Here is a 20,770-nt window from a genome sequence, read left to right on the forward strand (position 1 = left end):
TGATCTGAACTGCATTGCAGTAATGATTTGAGGGAGTATCTCAAGCCCTTATTAATCAGGTAGAATGCAAAGAAATAACTTGTATAAGAAAAGAAGACTTACTGGGCTGGAAGGTAGAGTTTAGTGCAGTGCATGAGAGCCCTCTGTTGCCATTTAAGTTCTTGCAGGGAGCTGCAGAGTTGAATGCTCTGGCATGTTTTCTGGCTTGGAAGTGTATCATGTTTCAGAATACTTCTGGTAATAGGGAATGTATGTTTGAATTATTTTAATGTTCTTCTGCATAACAAGAAGCTACATAACTGGTTTAAAAGAACTGGGGGTGGGAAGGAAGGAATCTGGGCAGAGGAGGAACAGAAAAATCATTTTCTGTCTCTGGAAGAAGAATCAAAATGTTACAACCAAGAGAATGGTTTAGCACTCTGACTGAAGATACAGCATTTGGTGTAATTCATGATCAAAACAGTGATGTTCTTAGTGCCTCTTCAACATGCATACTGAAGTGACCTTTTTTTCAGGACTCTATGCTGGAATCAAGTTTTTCCTCATTGATTTTATCTTCAAACGATGCCCCAGACTAAGAGCTAAGTATGATACTCCTTATATCATCTGGACAAGTCTCCCAACAGATCCTCAGCTCAAAGAAAGATCTAATGCTACAGTGTCGAGACGGGTGAGCCTAATAAATCTTTTTGTCCCTCTGTTTCCAACATCTGAAAATCAGATCCCTTTCTCCCTTTCCCTTTTCTCCTGTGACTAGAGCACATTAAAGGGAAGGTTAATTAAATTCTAACAGTCAATGCTAGTTCTATTTATTATTATTTTGAAGACCCACAGAGTTTTTATATGGATTCTGTTTCTTCTATGAAAGGAATCTGTTATCAAAATCTGTATATAGAGATATATATATGTGTATTGGAAGTCATATGAAGCTAACCACAGAAAAATAACACCATCCATATTCATATCAACCTCTGTAAGATACATTCTGTGTGATTTTATTGTCAAAATTTAGTCTTTTTGTACTCCTCTGTTCTCAGACATTCTTTTTCAGTGGAAATTCTGATGTTTGTGTAGATAGAAGAACAGCTAAAACAAATTAAAAAGGCTTGAGTATAATATGTGGCTTACTAGCGGGATAAGCTTCACAGAGGTAACAAAGTAGTTTACAGATTAAGGCATTATGTCTTGTGGTTATTTGTATTAGGTGACCTTTTAGCATAGTGGTGGTAAGTGACTTTTCACCATGTTGGTATTGCAACAGTAAATTTTTCTTTTGTTAATATCTCATAGTTCAATATTTAAATGTTGCATTTTGTGCAACTTTGCAAATTGTTTTGTGGCCTGACACGATATCTGAAAAGCAAGTAATGCTTTTCCATATCCCTGAATTTGTGAATGTTTATTAATTTAAAAATAAAAATAGTTGTAAGAAAACTTCAGTCTAATCCCATTTTAGCATTTGCTTCACGTGTCTTATCACAATATCTAATTGCATTCATGGAGTATCTGAGTACTATCATAAACTCCCTAACTAAAATGTGCAGCACTCAACAGTAATTCAGTCTGGCACACACCTGGAGAGCAAAAGGGACAAACACATAACCCCTTGGTTGTTAACCTGCGAAGAAGAAGAAATATGGGGTTCTGGGGGTGATGGAGCAGTTGGTGGTAAAAGAACTGCAGCATAATGTGGGTATTTCAGAAGGAAGTCGAGGAGAAGGATGGTCTCTGACAGAAAGTGAGTCTTTTGCTCCTATATTTTCCAAGGGACGAGAGAGGTGAATGAGCACCCAGAGCCATCCATAGTCTGTATTTCTCTTGCTGGCAAAAGATGGGCTTAAAATTTTCTGTGCCTCTGGAGCTTACAGGTTATCAGTCACATACTGTGGTGGTGGTGACAGCTTCTTGCTGCGTCCCTCTAATCGGTCTTAGAGGTGGAAAGGCTCTGAATTGCTGAACTTGAATCTGTATACTTAGAGAGTAGTTATCCCTTCTGGCTTTTCCGTATGGCTTAAGTTTTGACAAGACCAGGGTTTTCGTACTCCTGTGTCTGACTTGATGGTCTTGGCTCGTGTTCCTGGAAATGATGTGCAGGGCTGCGTTATCTGCTTCCAAGTGTCTTGGATAACTCAGTCTCAATAATTTGAGACAAACTTTCTTACCTTTGAGAGATTTCTGGGAACCTCATAGTATAAAAAAAATAGATTTTTGTACAAAAAGGTAAAAACCAAATATGTTTTTCGATTTTTCATAGAAAAGGCAGAGCCCAAAAGCATGTAGTGCCAGCATATGTGCATTTGCTTTGGCTTCTTATCATTAAGCCACATACATTAAGCCACATTAAGCCACTGTAAACCAAGACACAATGCAGTATTCATTGCCTATCCCACAACTCTGACCCTGTGTCCTTAGAGAACAATCTTGACAACAGTTTGTGATGGGTAAAGGTTGTATGTCAAAAGCTGATGACAGATCAAGTGAAAGGGAATACCTTCAGGTTGTTGATGATGTGTTTCAGTCAGGGCTCTTCCAGCATTGCAAATCTAATCACTTCCAGTTCAATTTAAGGCTTATCAAAATTGGGTGCAATGGTTTTTTTTTAAGTAATAGACCATAGGCTGTCTGAAGCCTGAGTGGCTATGGATGAATTAGCCACTTCTTTTAAGGGTAGGGGAAATATTTGCCTGTTTTAGGAAGGACTAGAAGTAAGAGCAGAACTTTCTCACATCTTCAGCCACTGAAGTTTAAACACCTTTTTAAAATCTCATTATATAATGGGTAGGTAGGAAGCAGTGTAGCAGAGAGCAGGAATAACCCTCACTCCAGCGCAAAAAGCATTAGACTTCTTGCTTGGTATGTTTTGGGACATGGAGCTTCACCTGGTTATGTGCTTATGGGGCCAAGTAACTTGTGTAAGAAAGCCTTCCAAAAATTCTTGTGATCTTTATGTGCACACAACTTGGTAGAGAAGCTAGTGTTTCCCCTGGTTCCAGGGGCCTGGTCGTTGCTAAGGGCACAGCAGAGGGGCAGTAGCTGAAACAAGAGTACAATTATCATCAACCAGTTGCTTTCCGTGTCAACTTTCTTTATTCTTTTTCCCCGAGGCATCATTGTATTACAGTTACCCTAAAAGCTGGATGGTAAATACCTTCTGTCATGCCCGTTTTGTCAGTCTGGTTTGTACTCAGTAACTGAGTGCACGTTTTATTTCATTTGCTTTGGATTTCTTTTGTTAGCACTAAATCCTGCTAAATGTCGAGTTCTGCCAACTTACGTGCAAAACAAAAACAAAAAGGCAGCGGAGACTGGCTGGCCTGCGACAGCTCGGGCCTTGCAGACAAGGGCTCAGTCCTCAGCTTGCATGTTGTCAGTTTGCCAGTTGTTTAACTGCATGTGTGCAGTAGGGCTGAGAACAGAGCTGTTAATGCTTCGATGGCAAAAGCCAGCCTTTGGAATCGTGTGCTGCCCCACCAAGATGAAAAAGCAAATGCAGGCAAGTTTTCCAAAAGGAGCTGCCTGCTGTCCTTCCAGAAGCAAGGCTTGGTTGCTAGGGCAGCCTCTGGTGGTTCAGGAGCTCTGTGTAAAAGTAGATTTTACTCAAGTAAACTCAAGTTTTGAGAGCTCCACGCTACCTTCCCCACCTCCCCGAGGATGCTGACAACCATTCTGATTTTATTTCACATGTCAACACTCTCAACATTCACTTCATCTTCAAAGCAAAGGAAAGATCAATGGCTCTAACACAACCTGAATAAATTGAACTGGTGTGCTCTAACCACTGATAACTCTTCTTTTTTTAATTGCATTCATTGTGTGTAGTCTCTTGGTTTATGAGCAAGATCTTGCAGCTTCACTCGGTTCATGTTTTATTCTATGTATTATACTGTTAAATAGATTTCACTTTTTTCTTTTGTCACTGTCACATTTGTGTTGTTTGTTTCTTTTCCTGCTAGCTGTCAGGGCATGAAAAGGTATGGATCCTAGCGTGGAAAACTTCCTTTCAATTTCAGCATATGTGTTCCTAATGAGCTGATGCGGTTTTGTGTGACTTTGTTTGCTCTTTTTTCCTTCTAAACTTGTTTTGTGCAATACTATTTTGTGCTTGGTCTGTCTCTTGAAGACAAGCCAAGTATCAATAATGTATTAACTGTTATTAGTCCTACTAGTATAATGATTGGAGTTGTGTGGAGTGACATAGCTGTATCTAATCAGATGTGCCCTTTACTGTAGAAAAGTGGTATTTTAAGATGGGTACATCTAGCACCATGTGCTTTCACCCTGCAAAGGGCATCCATCAAAGGGCAGCACTTTGAAAAGTCATCTTCAGAGAACACATTAGAGCTGTGTGCTATGGCAGTAGCGTAGTGCAATAGTCCAAAGCTAACTTTATGTAAGTAGTTAACGAATATCTTTGCATTACGGATATTTTTGGGAAGAATAGTTAGCCAAGTTATTTTAAAGACCGCAGCTTAAGTGTTGCTATTCAAATTTCGGAATTGTGTTTATTTTTCTGCAGCTTCAGACAGCAGCATCCAGAAGTTACGTGGGCTCGAGTGCCCCGACAGGGATAAGCAAAGATGAAGACACAAGTCGTTTTCATACCACCAAGAGGGGGAATTTCCATGAAGTTTTTAACCTGTCAGAAAATGAGCGTCCTTTGGCAGGTATTATGTGACAGGAAGGCTGCATTAGCAGAGTGTTTTCTAAAAAGCCAAGGATAGTTTCAAGTTGAATTCCCTCTCTGTGCAGTGTACCGATACAGGCTTTTGATTAAAAAGACCTGCTCTAAATTAGGATGAATGGAGATGTTCTCTTTCATTCCAAGTCCTTGCGGTTCTTTGAAAGAATGCACAGCCTGGCACAGCCTTTTGTGGAAATGCAAATGGAGTAGTCAAGTTAAAGGGAATAATTGTGTGGGTGGTTTTTGTTTTGGCGTTTTCTTTAAACCAGTGTTAAAACAGATGTTGTGATATCTAAAAGCACCTTTTTTTTACGCTTTTCTTTGTAAACACATCTAGTTTCAGGTATCTAAAGTTTAATTTTCAGTGTTTTATGCTGTTTTATAAGGAAACTTTTGAGGGTAGTGCCTGTCTCTCTTTTTCTTAAAGTGAGATTTCTTGTTATGACTTTTTCAGTGTGTGAAAATGGCTGGCGCTGTTGCTTGATTAATAGAGATAGGAAGATGCCTACGGACTACATCAGGAATGGAGTTCTTTATGTCACAGAAAAGTGAGTCATTGTCCTCCACACATTTCTTAGGAGAGAAATGCAACAGACATTTAAAAAATGTGAATCTAAAAGTAATCCTTTAACAATATTTTGAAACAAAAATGCATTTTCATAGTGCTTTAAAACCCCAAGAAAGTACCATAGTAGAGGGAGAGCTGAATCCGGAGTGTGGTAACACTTAAGAAATGTGATTTTGCCTTGGAAAGGCTCACACAGGAATGGAGAGTGGCTCTGTGCAGTCAGTTGTTAGTAGCTGCACTTCTTGTGAATAACATACTGTCTACATATATACTAAAAAACAAACCTAAAAGCTAAGTGTATTTTGAGAGCTGTTATCAATGGTTATTTGGCAAATACTCTTAGTTTCTTTTTTTGAAGCAAATTGAATGTAGAGCTTCCTTGAAACAATGTGCAATAAAAAGAAAATAGAAATTCAAGCTTTGGTTTTAATCCTTCCTTACCCCCCAGCCTCCTGGGGCTCAATAACTATTGTCACTACTGTTTGGGTCTTGCACTGAAATTCCTTTGGACTAATGAATGGAAGTAAAGCTCATCTGTATGCAATGTCACCTAGTGATGGAGACCACTCTCCAGCATTTAGAAATGTGAGCTTTCATCTGCATCACAATAACATTAAACTAATGCAGTGTTCTCCATTAATCTTCTTTTAAGATGGTAAAAGATTTACAAGCCTTTTGAGTTTTGGTATTTCAGCTGTTTAAGGATATATGTGCCTCTTGTGTCTTGAAAATGCTTGTCAGGTTTAACAATTCAGTGCAGTAATATACATGCACACAAAATAACACTTGTATTTATGTTCTGGACTTTCAGACATATTAACCAGCTGCTAGAATTTATGGATTATTATTATGTTCTAAATTAGAAATCATAACCAAATTGCCTATCATGTGCCTCTTCTGGTTTTTTTTAGAGCTGATTTTAACCTGTGAGATTTCAAACTTCAGAAGTGACAGGAGGGATATTGAGAGCTTTGTTTTAGAATACTGTAACTAAATGAGCATTTTCTTTCCTTGTCTTCAGTTACTTGTGCTTTGAAAGCTCCAAATCTGGCTCATCTAAAAGAAATAAAGTTATAAAGCTCACGGATATAACAGATATTCAGAAGGTAGGTATGTTTTGTGTTGCAAATGGGGGAAAAACCTTGTTTTGTGTTCAGCTAGTCATGTTTTGCTTTTCTGCTTATTTTGAAAAAGCATGCCATTGATCATTTTTATAAGTAAAATGTAATTCTTTGATCAAGAATGTTTCCCAGAACTGCTTGTTTAGCCATTTGGACTCACCACACACAAACTCACTATGAACATAAAACCACAAAACCCTTACACTTCTGAATTATTTTAAAATTTAAGTTTTGTTGTTTCATAACTCCTGCACTGACTAGAGCTGTGTAGGATTAAAGATGATGTATCGTTAGCAGAAACAGTGTAATACTAAGTTCAGTTTGGGTGTTGATATCAGTAAATGCACCGTCTAAAAAGCAGGTGCCTCAGAGGGACGAGGGATTATTGTGAGTGGAGAAAGGTAAATCATTAGAGCAGGCAGGCTGGATTGGGCTGAGGTTCATCTATCTGGGATCCCGTCACCCATCAAGAAGTGTATGGTATAGGAAGCACAGCAAGTACAAGGTGGTCCTTCCTCTGGGCGAGTTTTATCAGCCTGCGATCACCAGTGGCTTTATTGGTGCCTTGCATCACTCTGTGCGATGTTTAATGACACTTTTGGTTACCCTCTCTGAACTTGTCCTGCTCTTAAACACAGACACCCCCTGCGTTCTACCACAGCCTGTGAGTGCCACAGATTAAATCATGCTGTGCAAAGAAATACCTCAGCCTAGTGTCTGCTGCTTACGCACCTCCAGATTTCCAAATGAATTCTTTCTATTTAAATCATGTGTCCATACGGCAGACAAATTGAACATTCCTGTTGGAATTGATAAATCACATTGATGAGTTCTAAACATCATACTTGAAGTAATGCTGGCTCATTGTTTAGTAGGTCTTTACGGCCATAAAGGTCCTTTTGCTTTTGTGTAGCTTTTTCAGTGAAGATGAGAAAGGGATCATGCAGCCAAGTGTAAAAATGTGCCACGCCTGGTTTTATTTGGGGGTGGGAAAGACAGGTCAGGCCTGGGGTCTGTTCCTCCTTGGGGATATTGCCCAGTTCAGCAAGTTGTATTCCTTCTTAGCGTTACGGACTTCTTAAAAAGAAAAAAAAGGTACCCTGTTTATCTATTTAATTTTGAAAAATAAGCTTTTTCTGGTCTGCTTGCTGCTCCTTTAGTGAATGTTACTTGTAGGGACACCTGTAGGTGATGCTCACAGGCACTCTCAGGTAGGCATATACACATGGGGCAGATGTCCATTGTGGCTGGGAGGATAAACCACTGACGAGTTGTGTCACCTTCTCAGCACCTTTTGCAGTCGTTCAGTACACAGGACATCTTTGGTCTATGTCTTTGTTTTCCTTTGTAGTATAAAGTGCTCTCTGTTCTCCCGGGATCAGGGATGGGTATTGCTGTGTCAACACCATCTACACAAAAAGTAAGTACCTAGCTGTATCTGTATTGCTGTGTTTGACCTCATGCCCTTTTTGTCTTCCTTCTCTGGCTGGCACCAACATAAAGGCTTCCCCCCCACCCCGCCCTTATTCCAGTGTTTGCAGTGTTTGGCTTTTTTTTTTTTTCTTAAATTTTTAATCCACATGTCTATTACTCTGTAGATTTGCCTTCAGAACATTAATGATTTAAACATGTGGGTTGTTTTACTGCATCTGGACTACTTGACTATAACACTTAAGAAAAACTTGCACCGTCCTTTCTGCTCCATTATTTCGCTACCTCCGCTGACGGTTCCCTCAGTGTCCTTCCCCAGGAGCTCGGGGCTGCTTTGCGGTGCAGTCTGGAATGAAAAGCTGATGCCTTGAGAGTGTCTGTGGGTGAGGAGGCTTTGGGATGGAAGGACCTGACCCTCGGATGCAGTTTTCATGTTTCAGTCTTATGGTGCTAAAAGTTTTAAGCTTCTCTGAGCCACAGATAACCTCTGGGTGACTAAAGCTTTTCTTAACATTCAACTGAACCTTATTTTAAACTAATCACTTATAAATAACTTTTCTCCGAGTCACACGACTGTTGTGCCAGGCTTTCTGCTCGTTGACTGATATTGAGAAGCACTTCTCAGTTACAAGGTTGAAAATGTTCATCTGCCTAAATAAATATAGATGAGTCAAAACAAAAAGACACTGATAAGGATTTTTAGAAATCTTTAATGCAGGCAGAGTTCGATCATACACTGAGCGGATGGAGAGGAAAGAGAGCTGAAGTGTTCTCCACTGCTAATGCTCTGTGCAGATGCATTTTACTCCATGTTTGTTTTAAGAACAAGATGGAGAAGTGATTTTTTTCTCAGAAACTCGGCCATATATCCAAGGATTTAGTAGAGAAAAGGATTTTTATGTCTTTATTAAAGCACTTAACGTACAGTTCATTTCCTGCTCCTGTTGATTTGGCCAAAACTGTAGCTAGAGCAAGATTTTTCTTGTCTGGACTGACATGATTTTGTTTTTCCTTTTAGCCTTTGGTGTTTGGTGCCATGGTACACAGAGATGAAGCTTTCGAGACGATTTTCAACCAATATGTGAAAATAACCTCTGCATCATCAAGCAGTGAGAGCTAGTATCTTATCTTAGAAGACCTAAAGGAAAATTTCTTATTTTACGACTTGGTAGTGAAAAAAAATGAACATCCTCATCTATTTTGCAATAATTTTTCTTGTCTGGTGGTTTATATTCTATCTGTTACATAAATCAAGTGTATTTTATATATGCCTTCATGTTTGTTTTTAAGGTTTTTGTAAAAAAAGACAAAACAAAAAACAAAATGAAACAAAAGAGTGAAAGTGCTATCATCACTATTAGCCTTGCACATTAAGCACTTTTAATGTTTATTTACTGACATTAAAAGCTGAGAAGATACTTGGAGAACTTGACTGAGTAAACAAAGTGAAACAGGTTGGTCCCTTTAACTCCACTGATATCACTAGGGGTACATTTGTCCCTTTCTCTTAGTTATTTTTCCCTGAGATGGGAGAATGACGACTGCAGCAGCATGAAGTCTCTTTCTTCAGCTCAGAGTTTTAATTGGGTTCTTCATTAAAACTGATAGCAACACCACAACAACACCAAGGAAGTATTATCATCTTAGTCTTTCCATATTTATAACTGCACTTCAAATAACTCCTCCTTGCTAATTCTTGCATTGCAGAAGGATATTTTACTGGTTTGGTTAGGTTTGATTTTTCCTGCATAGACACTTAAATTGCTTGTACAGTGAATTGGAGGAGAAAGTTTGTAACTATATCTTCCTTTCTTAATTAACCAAAGTAAGAGGAGGGAAGGCAGGCAGATACTTTTTATAAAAGAAGGCACCAAAATGTTGTTCCTAAAATGTTAGGCATCGTATATTTGTATTTCTGTAGATACTTGTCATAGAAGGGCTCAACTATGGTACATGTTGTATGTACAAGGTGTTTGTATGTTGATGCATAAAAGACTTGCAGATTTTTTGTGTTGGGGGAGGTGGGAATAATTAACCTAAACTGAGACATGACTCGTTTTTTAATTTGGCTTTTCTCTTGAGTTACCTTGTAATTAAATAACACTGTAATATAGCAGGTGAAAGCACTAGTTCCTTTTCGAAGTATAATTTGGGGGGCGTTGGTATGTTGCTGTCTTTCCTGTTCCAAAATTAAAATTTAGTAACAATTAAACCCAACTGCCAGGTAAAACAGGAAGGCTGTGCTCCTTCTCTAAACTCTCTCAGGCCTTTCTAGCCTCAAAGCACATATTGACCTTTGTCTTTAATATTAGAGAGCTTTTATATTCTATATAATAGCACCCATCTGAGAGGTTTAGAATTTTATTTGCATTTTCATGAAAGCACAGTAGGAGTTATGCCAAGCCTTCCAGTATGTCTTTTCCTTTGCTGTGTCTTTTGGGTTGACCAGTATGGATATCTCCAGATACTATATAAATGTCCCCAGAAAAAGCAATGGAGATGCAAATTATTATTTAAAAATGGAACTTAAATTCATGGATTATTTAAAAAAACAAAACAAAACAAGAATTTTCTTTCTTTATAGGAAAAGGGGTAAAATGAAGGAGGGTGAGAGGACACAAGCACTAAAGTGTATTTAACTCTTAACACGGGTTTTAATTAAGTCTCTCAACAAATGCAGCAGTGATGGAGAAGGTGGCAGTCAAACTGTACAAACCTTATTTCAGTCTGGCCATGAAGAGGTATGGTATGAAGAATGTAATATGAACTTGATATGAAGAAATGCTGTTGAATACTGTGAATTTGGTTGGGTATTGTAAAGTGAAACCCTGACAGGGTAAAACTCTGTGCCCTGGGTGGAGATGTGAACAAGAATGGGGGAGAATCCACCGTAATAGCTAAAATGCTTTTGGTTTTTTGGAGTTCTCTCTTCAGAGTAGCGCTTGAACGTGTCTTTACATGACCCGAAAAAGGGGTGCACTTCTAACACCTCCTTAGGTACAGTGTAAATCAGGGCCTGACAACTAAAAATATAGGTGAAGCTGGTGGGAAACCCATTTTACCACCACCTAGTATGGGTGTAGCTGACAGTTTGTGGTTTCTTTTCTTTACACATGTAGGTTTTATGTTTAAGTAAGAATCCTTCATCTTAAATTTTTCTCATCAAACCTACTTTAAATTCTATTAATCTCCTTTTGTAATTGCTGTGTATTATCATTTAGCTTTCCTTTCTAGAAGATTCCTTTAATAGAAAGTGGCTAACAAATAGGCATTAAAATCGCTTAATGTTATATAAATCTTAATCAGATTCATTTTGTCTTAAGAAAAAAATCTTTTGGGTGTGTTGAAGGTTATCCCTTCTTTTTTTTTTTGAAGAAACAAAAAACTATATTTTTTACAGAGAGCATGCTCTTTTTCTTATTTTTGTATCATTTTTCAAGTGTAATTTATACCTTCACTCTGATCATAACAGCAGATTCAGCAGGAAACCAGTTGATTTGCACTTATTATCTCTCCCCTGTCCCACCCTCCACTGTTTGAGCCCAGTCTACAGGGCTGTCCAAGGTTCTGGTTCCTGGAGGAGCTACAGGTCCTGTGCTGATGGTGCTGGGACAACTAACCGTACCTGGGCTTCTGAGAGGGAGGAAAGAAATTGTTATTCTTTAACTAGACTGAAATGCCTCGTGTGTACAACGTGCACTTAATTTTCTTTTTCCTGGACAAAGCAATTAGAAACTTCTTATAAAATCTAACGTGCTGACATTTGAAATGAATCCACAGCGTGAAGGTAAAAATGAGCAATTCTTAAAACGGTAAACCTAGTGCAAACTGCAATGCAACGTTGTTTCATTCTAATATATAGAAAACAGATTGGATTTTCTTTTTTTTTTTTTAATAGAGTTGTATTATAACTGACAAACAACTGTGTACATATGTTGCAAAGTTCACTTTACATTTGGTTGTCCAGGTTCCTGCAGCGTAACTGCTCTGGCACACGTAGCGTTGCAGACACCAGGAGATAACCCAGGTGTGTTTGCTCACAGGTTCTCCTGGTTTTCCTCCCACTGCTCCGTCGTGGCTTTGGAGGGCAGGAGGAGACGGACAGTGAGTAAATATCTACCTGATAAATTCCAATGTTCCTACGTAGTTTCGCAGCGTGGCCTGACGCGCTTCAGTAACAGGCTGGGTCGTACCACTTAATGTAAAGTGCTACTTTCTAATAGCAGAAAGTGGTGTTCTTGTCATTCCGTCTGTCTGTTTGCTGTTTATATTTGCAATTCTGATGTCTGTGGTTCATTGCTGGATCATTCACCTGTAATTGGATTTAACTTCTTTAGAAGTGCATTGGTCAGTTTGAGTCCCTTTTAAAGAGAGAGAAAAAAAAAGGGAGATGAAAACTGACTGCTTTAATTCGTTATCAGTGACCATTTAAATTCAAAAGGCAAAAAGAGCTGAAATATGAAATCATGCCTTTCTGTGCACTGTAGCTTTTGTGAGGCAAGATTGAATGCACAAGCTATTTATTAGTAGCGACATCACACAGGATGCCAGCAGCAACCCTGCCCTTGTTCCTGCAGAGAGAAAAGAGATTTTACCCAATCGTGAAGAGATGAAAGGATGTACTTTTTTTGGCTACTTAAACTTGTCTTAAAAACACTGGTAGTTTTTATTGAATTCTGTACATTTTGGCAGATGTTTGATTTCTACTAATCATTGAAATATAATGGATGTTAAAATTTTTATGTCTGAAGTTTGAGTCTATATTTTGAAGTTGTAAATAATTCATTATCAGTGTAACTTTTGTTTGACATGACAAAAGACTTATACTGTATAAAGAATTGAAATAATGAAATTTGCCCTGTACATTTTTTAAGAAAATCTTGTTTATTTAAAAAGTCTTGTATAAATTATAATTTTTATTTAAATAAACCTAAAAATGCTTTGTGCTAACACTTTTTACAAACTTTAATAACTTATCTATCAAAACCACGCCTGATTTCCTGAAACGAGTTCAGTTAGTGCTTTTCAGCAGATTCATCACCACCTCAAGTCCCCCACTTGGGGGGAGGCGGGTGGCTTTTGTTTCTCGTTGTTTTTGGAGCCCAAGGAAAAGGCTTTTATTTCAAATAATCCTGTGAATGTATTGGGGAGAGCATACATATTTTTGGTTTATCTTTGTCTGCAAGTACATCTGTCGCTTTATACCCACATGGTTAATTTAAGAGATGAAAAAGGACCCAGTGATTTCTAAGCTGCTGCCACTGCAGGAGGTCAGGGTGACCCAAGGCTGTTTGCAGGGTGCAAACCCCGTCTGCCAGAGCTCCTCCACGGCACCGGCAGCTGCGGGCTGTGCTCTGGGTGTGCACAGAGGTAAGAACGAGCCTTTCCCACCCAGAGCTGTGCAGGAGGTGAGCTCAGCAGTGGCATTTCACAGCGTGGTACGATGGCTGTTCTTCTGCAGTGTCTGCCATCACAGAGACTCACAGAAGGGTTGGGGTTGGAAGGGACCTCTGGAGATCATCTAGTCCAACCCACCTGCTAAAGCAGGTTCATCCAGAGCAGATCACACAGGAATGTGTCCAGATGGGTTTGAATGTCTCCAGAGAATGAGATTCCACAAGCTATCTGGGCAGCCTGTTCCAGGGCTCTGGCACCCTCAAAGTGAAGAAGTTTCTCCTCATGTTCAGATGGAACGTCCTGTGCTTCAGTCTGTGCCCATTGCCCCTCATCCTATCGTTGGGCACCACTGAAAGGAGTCTGGTTCCATCCTCTTGACACCCACCCTTGAGATATTTATAAACATTGATGAGATCCCCTCTCAGCCTTCTCTTCTCCAGGCCGAACAGACCCAGCTCTCTCACTCTCTCCTTGTAAGAAAGGTGCTCTAGGCCCCTCAGCACCTTTGTAGCCCATCACTTCAGCTGCTGGCTCACACCCACACGTAGCTCATTGCTCAGCCTCTGGCTGTGCTTCCGTGTAACCCATAAGTAACCCTGTTGGGGATCGATGGCAGATCTGTTCTCTCCATGGGCTGTGCCAGGGGCTTGCTGCCCAGCACTGGCCCTCGCAGGGTGCACGGGCCTTTGTCTGCAGTTAGGAACATATCCCAGGAGCGAGCTGCCTGGTCATCTAATGCAGACCGATTTGTTTGCCCCTAGAATGCTCCTTTCTGTGTTTGGCCCAGCTGAAATAGTTCAGTCTGTGACAGACCCTCCAGTCCTGAATGGATGCTGCTCTGTTTTTCAATATTTAGGGTTCTCAGGATGCATCTGGCAATGCAATGGTGCTTCCAAGCTGGTATTTTTTGTGTTCTGAGAACGTGTAACTTCTCACTTGTTCTACTTTAATGCATTTCTCATTAAATATTTGTACAAGATGAGCTGCATCTGCAGACGGACTCAGAGTGGATTCAGCCCTGCCCGCCTGAAGCCTGGTGGAAGGAGAATGCGGAGCCTGTAAAGCTCGTTTTGGCCGCCAACTGCTGGCACTGGGGAGGAGGGGACAGTCTTCCTGAAAACAGCACTTTCTTTCTCAAGCTCGCTTTAGCAGCCCATGAAAATAGTAGCATTGAGTTGAATGAGCCATTTACCTGCTCTGTGTGTAACTGACGCCTGTGCTGGGAAAGGAGGAGATGCCGGCAGCGGCCTGTCAGTGTCACACGCTGCCTGACACCGGCGAGCGGATAAAAGCACGGCCTGTGCCGGACCAGGATTAACAGTGAAGGACAGTTACAGCATTCTGCGTGGAGAAGCGGAGGGGGTTTCTTTGCTGTCACTTTTAAGTAATCTTTAAGTCCAAGTTCCTCAACCGAATCCCTGGATTCACTGAATTCCTCTTTAAGTAGTTTTAGGAAAAGCTAATTGTTTTCATTCATGAAGTACTGGCACCTCCCAGGCCTTCAAATATTTTTCCTACGTCAGGAGAAAAAAGGGACTAAAGATGCAAAGAGTTCCTTTTCTGTGTCAGAGAAGTCAGGGCATTGCAAAGGGAACGGTCCCTTGCAGCAACAGTGTCCTCGCTGGGCTGCGGATGCTCTAGAAGTCCAGTGAGCTTAATGTGGCGCCTCAGGGCTGTATTAATAGTTGTGGACGTGTCTTTGATGTGACATGTGGCTTGCACTGATGCTGTGTTTGACTGGGTTGGGTCTGGTTGGCAGACACGGAAGAGGAGGAGAAGTTAAATACCTCCTGTGTTTAAATACCTGACTTCTTCCTTTTTCACTATGTTTTTTCTGCTAACTACTAACTTCCATTATTCTATAGAGTCTGCCTTATGCCTTGCCCTTTGCTAATTCTCTGTATGTTTTCCTTTGTGCTTCTTTCCTGCTCCTCCTCATGTGTACATACAAACTCTCCTCCAAAACCACTTGGCCCATTTAGCCCTTTTCTTTTTCCCTTGCTCTTCATCTCTGAGTGATCTCATGTGAATGGATAAAATCCTACTAGTACTTGCATGTCTAGATGAGAAATTTCTCTTCATCCCCACTTCATGTAGTAACTTGTGCTGGCCTTTACGTTATAGTCTAGCTAAAAGTTCAACCTGAATTACACCCAAAGAAAAGTTGCTTTTTTTTTTTTATTCTTGTATTGCTAAACTGCCCAGATCTCTGGTTTGCGATCTATGTGACTACTCAGTTTTTGAACTGAGAACTTCTTTGTTTCCTCTTATTTGTGGTTTTCTGCTTCAGTGTTGTTCCAGTTTTCCTGGAACCCTCATGCTTGCAGTGCTGATTATTTAGAGATACTGACTGGCTGTGTCCTGACCAACATGTCACAAGTTCACTAGAACTGCCTCCACCTGCTACAGCTTCCATTTTGTGTAAATTGGAGCTAAATTACTATGGGCTAGTTTGAATTATTCAGTGGCTCCCATGTTTCTCATGCTGCTGTATCATGTCTTTCTTTGCTCATGATCTGCACAACAGAAGGGAGAGGATGTTTCTTGAAACTGTTGAGCGAGCTCTTCGAAGACAACAATCTCTTCCCAACAAAGCCAGTTTTATTGGTGCAAGCCTATGCCGAGCAAAATATGTGTCTGCAGAGGAACAAAAGTAGAAGTAGCTGCCTGCTGCAAAACGGTATTTGGGAAGGACTGTTTGAACCTAAGCTACTGTTTGCTCAGGCACCTCCATGCCGGTCTCCTGAGCACAGGGCATGAGGGTTTATCCTCTCACAGCTGAGTCAGTGGGAACTTCTGAAAATCCTCTCCATAGGTTTTGTTGTTTTTTGGTTGTTTTTGCTTTTTTGTTATTAGCCACTCATGAATGTTAACCAGCCACACAGCAGGAATAAGAGCCACATGAGCTGTTTCTAAACCCAACAGTCCTTAAAACTTTCATACAAGTCTATACATTTGCAGAAATGGGATCTGTATGAAAAGCATTTGAGATCAAAAGAAACTTTTTGTAAAAAAAAAAAAAAAAAAGCTTGTGGAAAAAGATTAAATCTTCTAGGTGCTATTTGGGAGAAATTGGGGGTGCGTCCTGCAGTGTGAGCCTCCACTGGATACCTCGATGGTGTGTATTTATACAATGGTAGCATTTACCTTTCTTTACATTCAGAGGTGGGGTTTAGCATATTAATGCAAGGCTTTCCTGTATTCACATTTTTTTCTTGCACCACCCTGTGTTTTGGATGCTCACAGGAAACATCTGAAAGGTGTTGGTCAGTAGACATGCTCCAGGAAAGTTTCCAAAGCTATGCAGGGCATCATTGCTCACAGTGCTCACCTGGCAGGGGAAATGCCTCAGAAAACTGTCTTCCTGCTCATTGATGGAGGTTCACATTGTTTCTCATGGTGTGTTGACCCTTACAGCTTCGCAAAATAAGCAACCTCAACTGCACAGCTCATGGAGCGGTGGCATCTGTGTCTGTGCTCAGATCCTGCAAGATGAGTGGCTCTGGGCAGTTTCCAAGGACAGCAAAGCACAGCGGAGCGAAGTTAAGCCCTGGACTTGCTCTGGGTGACGCAGGACTGAAATGGTGTGTGCTGGAGGGGAGGACAGATGGGGTGCTGGGGACAGGCATCTTGGAGTCCAAAACTGGACTTGTGATGGCTGTGGGTGCTCCCCCCACCATCTGTGGCTGAGCGGAGTTCAGAGAGCTTTAGGAAAGGAGAGGAAATGCTGTCTTCAAAGACGTATAAATATGTTGACACTCTGCTTCTCAATGGACTAAAAAGCATACAAAGTGTTTATGTGAGGAACATCTTCATGTGAGGTCACTGTGATGAATATCAGTTACATTTCTCAACTTGGGGAAAATAAACACACACAAAAATAATGTATGGCCCCAGCAAACAACCTGGACATTCTGCTTGTGTCTAAGATTTATTCCTAATATTTGAGTAGGGTTCTTTTTTTGTATTCCTGGCAATATGGGCTGCTTAGCAGAGCTTTACTGTGCACCATGTGGCTTTCTCCTAACCTGTAAATGACAGGAACCCTTTAACACCTCTGCACGTGTGCCGGGCTCCAGGTCCAGCTGGGGAAATGCCTTCTTGAAAAGCCTGAACTCTGGCCTGTGCTTCAGCAAACATTTTAAGCTGACAATGGTTCCACAGGAAACTAAGAGCTCCTGCCACCTCCCTTAGGCCAGCACGAGGGCTCACCAGCCCTGAAATGACAGAAACCCAGCAGAGGCCAGTGCCCGTCTCCCTTTCCAGCACAGCAAGCTGTTCCAGGCTGGCTTGGCCACACTTGAATCTGTAGCCCCAGATATGTTTTTGGTGACCTTAACAGAGCTGATGTATACAATTGCCTTTATGTTCCCCTTTTCAGTTTTGCAATGTTCATCAGATTTCAGAGGTAAGTTTTGAGCATAATTTGGGTAAACGTTGAAGGCTGGTGCTGGTGCAGATTTTATAATATTAACAAATAATGCAAAGAAACTTAGCTAAAACTAAAGTCTGTGTGTGCAAGTTAACTCTGCACAAAAGCTAATTGTGCAAATATTTGGACAGTTGGTGTGCTGTTGTTAGGGCTACGTTTCATCTGCTCAATCCAATTCCTTCCAGTACTGAATTTTCCCCTGCTCCTTCTCTCAAAACTTGCAGTCATTGCTTGTCTAGGTTTCTGGTCAGTGCCATCAGAGCAGGGATGGCTGTGGCGGACCAGGAAGCATGGCCAGGAGGTGTCATGGGCTTTCCACTTGAGCGTGTTACCCAAGGGGCTGCGGCTGTGCCAGCAGCACTGAGCACACGGGGAATCGCTGCGCCCAGTCGGGCTCGTCCCTCCTGGAGGCTGGGGGCAGGGGGGGCAGCTCTCTGGGAGCCCCTGTGCAGGAGGAACAGAAGAATTGTCATCTGCAGGGCAGTGCATTCTCCTCCTAAAAATCACAGGTGAGGATCTTGGGTGTTAAATTGAAATTGAAAAGGATTTGTTTTTTTGAAACCCACATCACTCTCCAGTCTTACTTTCTCCTTTCTATATCTGTGTTTGTGAGTGTGTAGCTGTGTATGCTGACAAACAGGCCAAAAGCTTACAAAAACTACAACAGATGCATTTGCAGGAAGGTAGACCTCCTTTTTCCAGGCCCTTAGCCCCTACCCAGCCATCGTGCTCCTGCAGCTCTCCCTGTTTCAGTTCCTGAAGCTGCCTTTGGCCCCCTGGCATTTTCTGCAGGGGCCAAGGGCCACCACATGGCTCAGGAGTTGGTGGCACTGCTCAGGTGCTCCTGTTGCTGGAGCATCACCTGGAATCAGTGATACTGCAAGGCAGGGAGTGCTCCTGCTGTTTTAGCTGGTTAATCACCTCTCAGTTAAATCTGCTGGGAAATTTGGCCTCTAGAGGGCTGGGTCTGGAATGAGGTTTTTTGCCAGAAGTAAGCTGCAGTTCCACCTTTAGCAAAAGGGGGTCAGGAGAATAACTGGCAGAAATAGCTTTATCTCATTTTTTGCAGCTCCACAAAGGAAGCACAATGCTGTCCCTGTTTTCCCCTATGCCCAGTGCTCATTATCACTTTAAAATGCAGTGTGGGCAGACTTACACTTGACCCAGTTGCAGAAGTTCAGACACAGCTTGGTATAAAATGCAGGCAGATACAGGATCGGACGGTCAATCTGCATGAAAAGGAAGCTGCTGGTGGTGCTGGTGTTCTGAATCTTCGCAAATCTCATCCATAACTCATAAGCTGCCTGCAGATGTGGCACTGGCCACGCCAGCTGTGGTGGCTGCTGGGGGACAGCTTGGGTGTCCCAGACACTCCTCAGCCCGCATCTGCCTGAGCGTTTTTCTCAGGCGTACAGTTTCTAACACTTAATGCTTTTAAAACCTAGACAGGAGTAACTCACATTCTCGGATGCGGTATGTCCTGCTCCTGTTATGCCGTTGTGCTCTTAGTCTACAAAAAAGATACTGTCTCTGTTAAACACACTCAGATCTGTGTTCCTGAACCTGTGCCAGTGATTTCAACATTTGCTGTATTTGCCGCTGTCTTTCTGATTTTGCTCTCTTGCTGTTTGAATACACCAGCTGCCCGAGCCGTGGAGCTCACCAGCACCAGGCTGGAGTGGGGACCATTTGGCTGTGTCTGACGTGCCCGGCCGGTCCCTTGGCCTGAGGGACTGCGATGTTGAGAGGTTCCTGCGACAGCTCTGGGAGCCTGGCCTGTGAGCTCCATTTGGAAACACATCACACAGGTTCCTTTATGAGCTATCTATGTCATTCCATGCCTGAGATACTTCATAGCACTGTACTATAATCCTTCTTGCTGGTAACGTTTTTGCTGGAGAATATACAACCAGAATATATGCCTGGTTTCAGTTATTTTTAAGTCTTCATTCTTGGTTTTAGGAATTAGATTTTTTCATTACTTATCAAGGAAGCCCTGCTGACAGACACTTTCCCCCTGCTTTCAGCAGCGTCATTTTGACAATCACATCAGATTGCTCAGAAACAGGTCATGCGATGAGAGAAGACCTGAGCACCTGTTGGCAGATGCCACACGCTGCACAACAGGACACTGACAGGGGGGCATGATGGTGACAAACTCACTCAGACTTAGGATTTCTGGGAAGACTGGATCTCCAAGAGGCATTTAACCTCAAACGTAGGTGCTTTAAAGCTTCTTTGGTGAGCACTCAGCCTTACAGTTGTCCAAATGGACAGAGCTGGCTGAAGCTTTTTGGTTCGGAGGACACCTACAGCTCCTGCAAGCTGGATGACTCCTCCAAGCCCATCTTGTGCTGCTCTTCTGGCTTTGGCAACTGTTTGGAGGTGCCTGTACCAAGCTCCAGGCTCCTCTGCAGCTGTACGGGGAGGTGAAGGGAGCAGCTCACGTCCCCCCAGTACAAAGAGCTGTGGGAGCCAAGTGCTGTCCCTCTGCAGCTCCTGGCTGGGTACAAGTCACTGCTTCTTCTCCTCTTGGCAGGGAAAGTTGTCACCCTCCTCACAGTCAAGCTTGTCCCAGCTGCGACAAGTGATAGAAGTACCTGGGCTTTGCACCTCTGGCAAGTGGTATGTCCACAAGCCCCAGGTCCCCAAGCTGGTTGGGCAGAGAAGGAAGGTGAAGAGGGCTGGTGGGGAGAGAGGGGATACCCTTGCAGAGGAGAGTTTCACCTGCCTATGTCATTTATCCTCTTTCATTAGGACAGCTGTTTTTGTCTGGTTTTATACTGTTTTGTGTAGTTCCTGAAGTGCAGGAACTACCTGGTTTCTGCTTTTTGGAGGCCAAGGCTGTAGATGAGAAGCATCTACAGCAGAGCCAGGGGGACCCTTTCTGTTCCCTTTCACTATTGTTGTGACTGAGGTGACCCAAAACCCCTTTCCCTCTCTTAATTTGTTGCTAAAATGCAGCTGATGAGTGAGACTTTTAACCAATTCAAAGGGAAGCTCTTGCAGGCAATGAAGCTGGAGTACAGTTACCAGACGTTGATCTTGATGGTCTCTTTAGGAAGAGCTACGTTGTAATCTATCTAATTTGCTATGTTTGTAAGGAGCAGCAGGCACCTTTGTCACCAGCACACGACAGC

General features: G+C 41.9%; 1 protein-coding gene across 6 annotated transcripts in view; it reads left to right on the forward strand.

The window, feature by feature from the left end:
* Nucleotides 1-12,751, forward strand: part of GRAMD4 (GRAM domain containing 4) — an 80,801-nt gene extending 68,050 nt beyond the window's left edge. For 4 of the 6 annotated variants that reach the window (XM_082055329.1, XM_082055333.1, XM_082055334.1 and 1 more), the window contains exons 14-21: nt 516-670; nt 3,105-3,140; nt 3,954-3,971; nt 4,517-4,664; nt 5,136-5,229; nt 6,271-6,355; nt 7,722-7,790; nt 8,820-12,751. In XM_082055329.1, coding sequence (XP_081911455.1) covers nt 516-670; nt 3,105-3,140; nt 3,954-3,971; nt 4,517-4,664; nt 5,136-5,229; nt 6,271-6,355; nt 7,722-7,790; nt 8,820-8,921 — 707 coding nt within the window. In that variant the 3' untranslated portion in view covers nt 8,922-12,751. The remainder of the gene's footprint in view (nt 1-515; nt 671-3,104; nt 3,141-3,953; nt 3,972-4,516; nt 4,665-5,135; nt 5,230-6,270; nt 6,356-7,721; nt 7,791-8,819) is intronic. The other 2 variants (XM_082055330.1, XM_082055331.1) reach the window with 2 other exon arrangements.
* The last annotated feature ends 8,019 nt before the right edge of the window (nt 12,752-20,770 follow it).

This window comes from Streptopelia decaocto (genome assembly GCF_964273445.1).
Source record: "Streptopelia decaocto genome assembly, chromosome: 1".
Taxonomy (NCBI): domain Eukaryota; kingdom Metazoa; phylum Chordata; class Aves; order Columbiformes; family Columbidae; genus Streptopelia; species Streptopelia decaocto.